This window comes from Gobio gobio, assembly GCF_949357685.1.
Source record: "Gobio gobio genome assembly, chromosome: 23".
In the NCBI taxonomy this organism is placed as follows: domain Eukaryota; kingdom Metazoa; phylum Chordata; class Actinopteri; order Cypriniformes; family Gobionidae; genus Gobio; species Gobio gobio.
This window is the reverse complement of record NC_137119.1, coordinates 11368798-11380894: the sequence shown is the minus strand read 5'-3', so window position 1 is coordinate 11380894 and position 12097 is coordinate 11368798. Positions and strand designations below refer to the sequence as shown.

At 37.8% G+C, this 12097-nt stretch overlaps 1 protein-coding gene across 1 annotated transcript in view; it reads left to right on the top strand.

Moving 5' to 3' along the window:
• myo3a (myosin IIIA) overlaps positions 1–12097 on the top strand; it is a 122008-nt gene that overhangs the window by 35469 nt on the left and 74442 nt on the right. The window contains exons 4-5 of the mRNA XM_079806740.1: positions 1424–1528; positions 1643–1742. Coding sequence (XP_079662866.1) covers positions 1424–1528; positions 1643–1742 — 205 coding nt within the window. The remainder of the gene's footprint in view (positions 1–1423; positions 1529–1642; positions 1743–12097) is intronic.

Here is a 12097-nt window from a genome sequence, read left to right as displayed (position 1 = left end):
CGGATAAGCGCACCACTCTTTGCAGGGCTTTGCAGTCGTGACTGGTGCTGTTCCCGTACCACGCTGTGATGCACTGAGTCAGGACACTTTCTATCGCCCCTCGATAGAAAGTTTTCAGGATGGCTGGTGAAACCCTGAATTTCCTCAGCTGGCGCAGGTGGTACAGTCTTTGCCTGGCTTTTTTCACCTGTGTCTGGATGTGTGTAGTCCAGGTCAGATCCTCGGAGATGTTCACACCCAGGTATTTGAAGCTGCTCACTCTCTCTACCGGTGTCCCGCTGATCATGAGAGGGGAGTATGACCGATGCTGTCTCTTCCTGAAGTCCACAATCAGTTCTTTGGTCTTGTTAACATTCAGAGAGAGACAGTTGTCCTGGCACCATGATGTCAGTTGCTCCACTTCGTCCAAGTATGCCGTCTCATTGTTGTTGGAGATGAGACCCAGGACAACAGTATCATCAGCAAACTTGATGATCGAGGTGGAGCTGTGTGTGGACAAACAGTCATGGGTGTAGAGAGAGTAGAGCAGGGGACTCAGCACACAGCCCTGTGGAGCTCCAACACTCAGGGTGATGGAGGTGGAGGTGAACTGGCCTACTCTCACCGCCTGGGGTCTGCCAGTGAGGAAATCTTCAATCCAGAGGCAGAGAGAAGAATTCAGGCCTAGATCCAGGAGTTTGTGTGTTAGCTTAATGGGAACTATGGTGTTAAAGGCTGAGCTATAGTCAATAAATAGCAGCCTGACATAGTTCCCACTTTTGCTGTCGATGTGAGTGAGGCAGGAGTGAAGGACGTGAGAAATGGCATCTTCAGTCGATCTATTGGGACGATAGGCAAACTGAAGAGGGTCCAAAGTGTCAGGAATGGAGGAGCAAATGTTGTTTTTAATGAGTCTCTCAAAGACCTTCATGACTAAAGATGTGAGAGCCACTGGACGATAGTCATTTAGGCAAGAGGGTTTACTGATCTTAGGTACAGGGATGATGGAGGATCGTTTGAAGGAGGTGGGGACAACAGATGTAGCAAGGGACTCGTTGAATATGGATGTAAAGAGCCCTGCGAGCTGATCAGCACAGGACCACAGAACACGACCTGAAATACCATCCGGCCCAGCAGCTTTCCTGACATCCACACGTTTGAGTTCTAAACCACAACGTTCTAAACTAAAATAAAAAATATAAAAAGCTATGACAGCTATATAAGCTAATTCAAAATATTATTAAATACTAAAATAATACTGTGCTACAATAATACTAAAAAACATTGGTGTACATTGGATAATATGGATCATCCAATCTGAATTAAGAGTCTTTTTATCTATTTATTTATTTAAACAGAAACAAGTTGTATTGCCATATGTAACATGTTGCTCTATATATGTTTGTGTTCTTTAAAATAATGAATGTATAATTTTGTTTTGCAGCTGTGTAATGGAGGGTCTGTCACAGATCTGGCTAAAGGTTTGCTGAAAAGAGGAGACCGGATGGAGGAACCCATCATAGCCTACATCCTACATGAAGCTCTCATGGTAAAACTCAAAAAACAATCTGGATTCCACTGTATTTTAAAAATATATTTTTTTTAAAACGCACGTTTTCAGTGAGCCATTTCACTGCTTGGCTCTGTAACTGTGTCTCTGAAGGGTCTCCAGCATTTACACATCAATAAGACCATCCATAGAGACGTCAAGGGCAACAACATCCTGCTCACCACAGAAGGAGGAGTCAAGATGGTTGACTTTGGTGAGGAAGTTGTTTTTTTTTATTGAGAAGTGACTGCTGGCTGTGAAAGAGAAAGCCTTGAGTGTTTTTGTGCAAGTGAGAGACCGATAGCTTGATCAACTGTGTTTTATACACGGGTCAGAGCCATTACATTTGAGTGTTTCAATGCTAATTGAATAGCACTTATTTCTTCTCATCAAAAGCAGAGCATTTACATGTACGCTGATGATGGATGTCTAACACACTTGCATTAAAGCCCGTGACTGTCATCAAGCCATTGGGACCGAGGATATTGTCTGCTTTCAGTTACTAATGATTTTGCTTCTAGGAAATGAAGCTCTCTTAAAACAGAACTTCATGATGTGAGTGGAATCATACAGGATTCAGTGATTCTACTCAGGTTCCAGAATCAAATCACTTGTGCTCCTGAAATTAGCGAGGGTGCTCTTGTCAGGATTATGCTGTGTTTTGTGTTATGCCCGGGTACACATTGAACGATTTTGGGCTGTCCCAGACGAAAGATGACCAATCGTTGCTATTTCTGTGGTCGAGGCTCCTAAATGATGGTCCTACATCGTACAGTGAGAGAGGTTCAAAGACGACCATTGTCACGGGCTTGTGACCCAAGATAGCCTGTGATCATTTTCTGACAGTGTCATACATTTCTGTCTGACAGAAATGTAGCATGGTTATCTCAGTGTGTTTGCTGCTACAACCTAAATCTACTGACAAGCCAATAAAAATGTAGCTGTATACGTACATTTTTTTTGTCATATCTGTGTTTTTCGTGCAGACGGATCCGGCATTTTGGGAGCCTGAAACCACTATTTTTGAAACCGGGTCCCAGAGTGGATAAATCTGAAAACGACACCCTTGCGTTTTCGTGTGTACAGCCAATACGTATATTTTGTGAAATGATGATGTCATCAACCCACTTCTTGCGCATGCTCCAACTCTTCTTCTCCGTTTTTAGTGTATTTCTGTGGCAGAATTACAGCGCCACATACTGGTCTGGCATGTATACTACATCGTTTTGAGTCGGATTCAGTGGTTTCATGTGTACGCAGATATTTCTTGAAACGAGGGGAAAAAAAGATTGGATAGGGAAAGCTCTGGCTTCTTGTGGATGTGGCCTTAATTGCATCCTAGTTAGTCTCTTTTGTTGCTGATTGTGTTGGTCATTAAGTTTCCCTGTGTATTTATACTTCCTTGCTTTGTTCAGATTCGCCCCCTACCCTCATTCACTAGTCCCTACATTACTCCACTAATATTGTCCACTTGAAGGAGTGAATGAAAACAAATTCGGACACTGAGTGCGCCGGAAGGGCTGCCACTTTTGCATAGTTTGTGCTTGCTGTCTAATAATTATTTAAAACGTAGCAAACTGGCAGCTCCAGTAGTAATGAAAAGATTTATCTTAAAACTAGCATGTATAAACCGTAATTAAACAATTTAATAATCAATAAAAATTACACTGGACCTAGCCTAGAAATCTAGACGCACCCTTGCGGCAGCAAATAAAATTTGCAGCCAGGGTAGTCTAGCAACTCTCCGTTGGCGTGTGAGCTGGACTCTGGTCAGGCCAATCACATCATGTATAGAGTCGGTGGGCGGGCTTAACATAATGACGGCAGAGTTGCGGTGGTTCCACGTGCTACTCGTTAACAAAAAAGCTGACAAACAGCAGTCTTTCGAATCGGCTTTGGCCGCGACACTGGAAGACTTGGAGTTAAGCTTTTCTTTGAGAAAAGAACAAAGAACGGCACTGAAGTCATTCTTAAAAAAGGAAGATGTGTTCGGAGTTTTGCTGACCGGATATGGCGAAAGTTTAATCTATCAACTAGCTCCGCTTCACCTTCTTCTTTGCTCTGGTTGGTTGTAGCGCTATCCTATTGCGTGCAGAGGGAATTTGAAAGACAACGCTTTTTCCCGCTCCTCGGATTGAGCCCTGCCAATCGTGAGTTCCCAGACCCAACATCTTGATGTGGGACCCAACATCTTGTAAGGCTACACTGCATCAGCACGGTTCAGAAAATGGCGGGTGCCATCTTCTGTTGAGACACAGGAATTAATTTAGCACGCGACTCTCTCAGTACATTATGGGTATTCTCTAGCCATTGAGCATACATCAGTTTTATACTCATTATTGCGGTGCATTGTGGGATGCACTCATAAACGTCTACTATGGTTTCGGGCACCACTACAAATGGCTGTCCCCTCAAATAGTGCCCTATTTAAGGGTAGGCCTATGGGGGGCGATTTCGGACACAGCCCCTGTCTCATTCTGTTCATTGTTGTTTCTCGTCTTTATGTGAGTAGTTAACGCTTGTGCGTCCTTATGAACATTTTAGTTTTTTTGATCATTTTGCCTGTGTTAATGCCAACTGCATAAATTTTGGCACAAGTGTGTATTTCTGTTGGAATTTTACTATCTCACCCCATTTCCTTTAATAAATCTATTTTACACTAGGTACACAAAATAGTTCCACTCCGGACTTTAATGACAAAAATGTCCCCATTGAAACCCATTAAAGCTGCAATTTAACTATAAAACGACGCAATCTTTGTTAATAGGCTTTTGTTCTGTTGGCAAGGCTTAAAAATTAAAACCTTTTACTGTTTTTTTTTTTATTTCTTTAAAAAAAAGAAAAAATTGTTATTTCTGCTTCTGCATATTATAGAGCAAATTGGATAAATTATGCAACTATATTTGAGTGGGTGTATTGGTATGGATGTCAAATTGCATGTGCTTGTAATATTTGAGAGAGAAAAAATCGACTGTACTGCAAATCACAACTCCAACCACTGCGTGTACCAGTGGAGCTTTGCTGGCATCTAACAAGGAAAATGAAGCACTGCGCTCAAACAAAATCTTACTGAAAGCTCATTTTTTTAAGAGATCAACCTCAAATTTGGAACACAACTTGCTTAGATTTACGGCTTTGATTTTCTAGCAGTTTTTGAGTTCATGTTTTATTAAATATATTTTATATAAAATAATGTTCATAAATCATTTGCATTTTTAACTTTTTAAAGATGAGACCAAACTTAAGTCTGTGCTCTAAAGCTTCAAATGTTTTATGTACGTTTTGTCAAATTGTAATTTTTGTCATCTAAGCATCTCAGAGTAACTTTTTAAAATTGATGCACAAGGGTTAATATTGTTCCTTCGTTTATGTACTGTGTTCATGTTCATTAAACAAGTTAGTATTTGATCTTCGTCATCATGATTCTTTAACTAGCACATCAGTTGTGACAGATCTAGTGAAGTGCAAATGTGTAAGCAACGGTGCCACCATAACACGAATAGCAATGTACAGTGAGACATTTACGATTATTTACAATTATAAGATTATTTAGTCATTACTTTTACAAATGATTGGAAAAACAATTTCAAAAATATTGCTATGAAAATAAATATTTTTCTATTAGTCTGCATTTTCATTGCTTAATGAGTGTCTATTCTAACATTTTTGTCTCGTGCTATGGTTATTAATATTTTAATCTTTGCAATTTTAAGAGTGAATTACGCAATTATATGTGGATGTCACTTTTGAAACTTCTCAGCATGTAATTGGCCCTCGGTCCTCTTAACAGCATGAAAAACAAAACTTTTATTAAAATTCTGAATTAATTATAGGCTATAGCCTAGAAAGTGTGCAAGCCACGTTCCCTTTATAATCATTAAAAAGCTGGTACTCATCTCAGTTTATCACAATCTCATAAAAAGTTCTGTTAAAATCAATAAAGTTGTCTACACTGCATAATAAATCTCTTATTTACATTGTGTCTACACACTTTGTTATTGACAGGATTTGCAAGCACTCAGAATTCAGCACTGAACAAAAATCTGTTCTTTGTTTTTCTGGCTAGATTAAACACCCCTGATTGGCCACTATATTCACGAGATTAACAAACATGTCCGTGATTGGCTACATTGCTCACCACTCCAAAAGCATGTTGTAAATAGAAACAGAGCTCAAATACAAATACGCACTGGAGAGTTTGCCAAATCTGTTTCGTCAATTTGATATTATTACAGTATCAACTGAGGGTGCTCTTGCTTTTGTTTGAGGGTGCTTAAAATACATACAAATCAATCGGTTGTTCTGTACTTTCTCAAAAAATTAAATGAAACTTGTTCCAAATATAACCAGCTCTTGAATCCCAAGTGAAAAATACAATAGTGAAACAGACCATTCCTAAATTCCTCTTTTCATTACTTTGGGGAAACGTGTGGCCTTTTCATTGAGGCTGTAAGTGAAGCATTTTTAAGAGCCTCTGCCTGAACAGCCATCTACGAGAGCTTATAAGCCTTTAGAAAGCCAGTAAATGCTTTTCCTGGGAATAAACAGCCAATCGTAGGCTTTTGTGATGTTGCACAGACTAACATTTGCTATGCTCTACACCCCCCCCCCCCCTTCACTATTAATTTCCAGCCTAAAATCCACTTTAAATGTAATCTGTTCTTATGTTATTCTCTAGGCCGCATTTAGCCCCTGAGAGGAGATAGTTGCCACCCCCCTCCCCCCTCCTACGGGTATCAGTCCCAGAGCAGAGGCACATAAAGCCCATAATTAGTTGACTGCATCCGAGGGATGTGGGAGATAACGGGACATCCTCCTCTTTTTAGGGAGGGGTTGGGGGATGGGCATATGGAAAGAGAGGGGAGAGGTGGAGTGAGTGCTGTAGAGACAGAAAGACCGAAAAGCGAGAGTGTGATAGAGTGATGAGTCATGCAAGAAACTGAAAACTGCTGTGGAAAAGTTGCCGTCAGCAGGAGGAGCTTTCTGTCAGAGTTTGTCAAGGACAGGGACTGAACTCCTCAGTGACATCACAGAAATTTAAACCAATAGAAATCCATCAGCATATAGTGAGTTGCTGCATCAAAATTGACCTAATTATAATACATCCTAATAGTATGAACTCTTTTTTTTTGTGAAGGAAAAGTACACACTTCTGTAGTGTGTAGCAGAAGAGTATAGGCAAGCCTTGGGACATACTACTAATATATATATATGTGTGTGTGTGTGTGTGTGTGTGTGTGTGTGTGTGTGTGTGTGTGTGTGTGTGTGTGTGTGTGTGTGTGTGTGTGTGTGTGTGTGTGTGTGTGTGTGTGTGTGTGTGTGTGTGTGTGTGTGTGTGTGTGTGTGTGTGTGTGTGTGTGTGTGTATATATATATATATATATATATATATATATATATATATATATATATATATATATATATATAAATATTAGTAGTATGTCCCAAGGCTTGCAATCCTTGACTGCAATCCGTTAAAGACACAATTATGAAATTATATATATATATATATATATATATATATATATATATATATATATATATATATATATATATATATATATATATATATATATATATATATATATATATATATATATATATATATATATATATATATATATATATATATCATAATTGTGTCTTTAACGGATTGCAGTCACCATTTAAACTGCCTTGTCAATCATCTTGTCACAGTTAACATTTCATTTCATTTAACTTCCTATTGGAGAGAAATGTAGTAGAACATTGATCTGTCAGTCATGGGTCTTTCATGCGGAGATGTTTGAATAATGATGCATTTAAAAGTTAATGACCAAACATATCTTTATAAAAGTTCTCAAGGTTATTACAGATGAAATATAATGTTGACAACATTGAATTGTTGTTTTCATTAGGTTAGATATTGATTATTATGGAAGCTTGTTTCTGCCACAAAATAGAACATTTTAAAAGACAATTGGGACTTTGTATCTCACAATTGTGAGTTTACATCTTACACTTCTCAGAATTGCGTGATATTTAGTCGCAATTGTGAGAAAAAGTCAGATTTTTATTAAAGTCAGTTATATCAGTGATATAAAGTTCAATTCTGAGAAAAAAAGAATTGTGAAGATAAAAAGTCGTAATTACCTTTATTATTTTTTATTCTGTGGCAGAAGCAAGTTTCCATAGATTATTAATCACTCAAACCCCTTTATCTTAACCTTTTTTCTTGAAGGGATAGTTCACCCAAAATGTTTAATTTGCTATTAATTTACCCAGCCTCGCTCTTTTTTTCTTCAGTAGAAATGTAAACAAGATTTTTATCAGGCAAAACAAAATGAATAGCGGTGGCTCCTGAGGTCTAATAAAGCGTAAAGATCGGTCTGTGCAAGAAACTGAACATTATTTACAAAATTATTACCAGTAATCTACAGCTTCAGCAAACAGTCCTGAGAGCGAGTCTGGAGCGCGAGCTTCCTGTTGCATAATGACGTGGGAGCAAACTCACACGTGCAGCTGACGCTGTGTTTGTTTACAACAGAGAGGGAAATCACGTGTGTTGTATTGTTCATCAAAGTGGTACCTACTTGTGCTTACCCTTACGAAAAATAAGTTTATTCAAGTGTTCTATTAGTATACTTATTTTAAACTTAAAATAAGAAAGTATACTTTCAGTCTACTTTTTATATACTTCTCTGAAATACACTTTATGTACTTCTCAGAAATATACTTAAAATTGCACTTAAGTATACTTGACTTAAGCTGAAAGAAAAGTCTAAGTATATTTGGCCTATATTTGTACTCAATCTTTTAATCGAGATATACTTAAAAGTATAACTAAGTATTCAAAGTATACTTGGCTTGTAATTGTGTTTAATCTTTTGATTTATTAGCCTATTAAATATACTTTTTTACATAGTTTTACATACAGTCTTATTAAAGGGATAGTTCACCCAAAAATGAAAATTCTGTCATCATTTACTCACCCTCAAGTTGTTCCAAACCTGTATGAGTTTCTTTGTTCTGCTGAACACAAAAGAAGATATTTTGAAGAATGTTAGTAACCAAGCAGAGCAAGAATTGACTACCATAGTAAGGGAAAAAAATACTATGGTAGTCAATAGTTGCTCTATCTGCTTTGTTACAAACATTCTTCAAAATATCTTCTTTCGTGTTCAGCAGAACAAAGAAACTCATACAGGTTTGGAACAACTTGAGGGCGAGTAAATGATGACTGAATTTTCATTTTTGGGTGAACTATCCCTTTAAACTTACATTGTTTGAAAATATTGATTTATAAAGAAAACAAATATGTTGCCTTCAAAAATTGATCAGATGAAGGTATCTCAGGAGACAGGAAGTGAAGCTAACAGATTCGGACGTACCTTCCTGCCTTGAAATGTGTCCTCCGAAGGCAACTTTTTCTAGGTTTCGGACGCAGCCCAGAGAAGATTGCTCACCCAAATGTAAAATAACGTGATCCCCTGTGGGTCATGTGACCACTTTTTTGCACTTTCATTGATTAGCATTTGAGTTCTTCTCCCATGAGATATGTTTGACAAATAAATTGGTGTTTCATTTTATTAATAAAAAACTAAAATAGACTATGTTGCCTGGAGACAACACCGTACCATAGAGGGTTAAATATGAAAATAAATCTGTGTTTAGGGTTCTGAATCAATGGCAAAAAATTGCCAACCATGATCATATCACCGAATAGTGGCCGCTTCCTGCAGTGCCTTTTAAGGAAATGTGGAGTTTGTCCACTCTTAACGGTCATTCATTCTGACTTAGCCTACTTCATGATGGTTACCTCCAAATTACAAGTAATTAGACACCCACTTTTAAGTATTGTTTATTTATGTATTTTGTTCTCTAGTTTTTGAGAATAAAAATTCCTCACCGTTTTAACATAGACTCAACATTCTCATAAACATCCTCTTTAAGCCATTTCTTTCAAAATGTATGGTTTTCAAATCTGCATAATTTAACATGAAGCATTTACATAAGCAGTGGATGCAGAGTAGCTGATTAGTGTTAATGCAACCACATAAATGCAAAATGGTAATGTGGCATTAGTGCATGACACAAAGATGTTTTTAAAAGGCTTTAAAGGCCTCATGAAAAATCTTACATTTGTAGCATTTAGTTGAGGCCATATATGTTAGTGTACTTCTAAAGGCTAATTTAGAACAGATTCTTGGACCTTTGAACCAAAAATATTGATGACAAATTCTCCCTCAAGGTGTTGTATACAAATGGTGGCACCATAAAAACGTACACAGTCCTTCATTAGTCACTATTTTGAGCTGAGTAAAGTAAGTAAATAATAAAGCATAAATTATGAGAGCAGACAGGGAAAATATACATTTGCAAAAACTGAGATTAGTACGTTGCCTGCTAAAAAGATTGTGTCCCCACAATGTCCCCACAAAGATGGCAATATCCGAAATCCTCGTCCTTGTGAGGACATTTGCTGGTCCCCATGAGGAAAACATCTGATAAATCAGACTAAGTGATGTTTTTTGAAAGTGTAAAAATGCAGAATGTCTCCTGTGATGGGTAGGTTTATGGGCAGGGGCAGTGTGGGGGTGATAGAATATACAGTATGTACGGTATAAAAACCATTACGCCTATGGAAAGTCCCCATAAAACATGAAAACCCAACATTAAAAAAAAATAGCTGAATTGATTGAAATAACCCTGTTTGAAAGTTTATGAACCATTGATTCTTAATACTGTGTGTTACTGACCCACGGCTGTTTTTTGGTTTTGTGATGGTTGTTCATGAGTTCATTTACAATGCAGATTGTTTCAAAGCAGCTTCACAGTGTTAAACAGAAAAATAATGCAACAGAATTTGAATCGGCTGTACAGCCGCTCTGGAGAAAATGGTGATATCATCTAGCTCATTTCAGTTATCATACAGTGACAATGTGGGCAGATCAGTAATTTAGTTGATGTATTTCATTTAGTTTAGTAATTAAATTTATTTGGATATTTAGTTGAAAATGTAGTGTCCCCAACTGAGTAAGCCAAGCCAAAGGCGACAGTGGCAAGGAACCAAAACTCCATCAGGTGGCATAATGGAGAAAAATAAACCTTGGGAGAAACCTGGCTCAGTCGGGGTGCCAGTTCTCCTCTGGCCAATTAACAAATATGATTATTATTCTGGCAACTTTACAGGTCAGAGGTCATATTACATCGAAATATTCGAAAGATCGGTGTCATCCTGCCAGAGACGGGTTTATTGAGGATGCCGTGTCGATGAGGCAATTTCTGGGGGAGTCTAATTGTGTCTAATTGTGAGTCAGAGTGTGTCTGCTTCCCGAACAAAGCTAGGAAGACTGTTCCAGAGTTTAGGTGCTAAATAGGAAAAGGATCGACCGCCTGCCGTTGATTTTGATATTCTAGGTATTATCAACTGGCCAGAGTTTAGAGTGTAGACGTGATGGAGTATAATGTGTTGGGGAGCTAAACTATTTAGTGCTTTGTAGGTAATAAGCAAGATTTTAAAATGTATGCAATGTTTAATAGGAAGCTAGTGCAGTGTTGACAGAACTGGGCTAATATGGTCATACTTCCTGGTTCTTGTAACAACTCGAGCTGCTGTGTTTTGGACCAGCTGGAGTTTGTTTATTAAGCGAGCAGGGCAACCACCCAGTAGAGCATTACAATAATCTAGCCTTGAGGTCATAAACGCATGAACTAACTGTTCAGCATTTTGCATTGAAAGCATATGCCTTAATTTAGATATATTTTTAAGATGGTAGAATGCAGTTTTACAGATGCAAGAAACGTGGCTTTCAAATTAAAGATTGGTATCAAAGAGCACACCCAGGTTCCTCACTGACAAGGAGGACTTGACAGAGCAGCCATCAAGTGTTAGACAGTATTCTAGGTTACTACTTGTGGAGCTTTTTTGTCCAATAATTAAAAATTAAGTTTTTTTCTGAATTAAGTTGCAGGAAATTACTAGTCATCCAATTTTCTATATCAGATATGCATTCCGTTAATCTTGTGAATTGGTAAGTTTCATCAGGGCATGAAGAAATATAGAGCTGTGATCGGTGTGACATCTCTTCATTTACTGCTACAAACTGATAACGGTCAGATAAGTATGATTTAAACCATGCCAATGCAATTCCACATAATTGGCAATTCATAAAAGTCTATTCAAAAAATGTGGTCGATAGGATCAAATGCAGCGCTAAGATCGAGTAATACTAATAGAGAGATACAACCACGATCGGATGATAAGAGTAAATCATTTGTAACTCTGATGAGAGCAGTCTCAGTACTATGATACCATCTAAATTCTGACTGGAAATCCTCACAGATACCATTTCTTTCAAAAAAGGAGCATAGTTGTGAGGACACTGCCTTTTGTAGTATTTTTGACAGAAAGGGTAGATTTGAGATTGGCCTGTAATTGACTAATTCTGTAGAATCAAGTTGCGTTTTTTAATAAGTGGTTTAATAATAGCCAACTTAAAAGTTTTCGGTACATATCCTAATGACAAAGATGAATCAATGATATTAAGAAGAGGATCTATGACCTCTGGAAGCATCTCTTTCAGTAGCT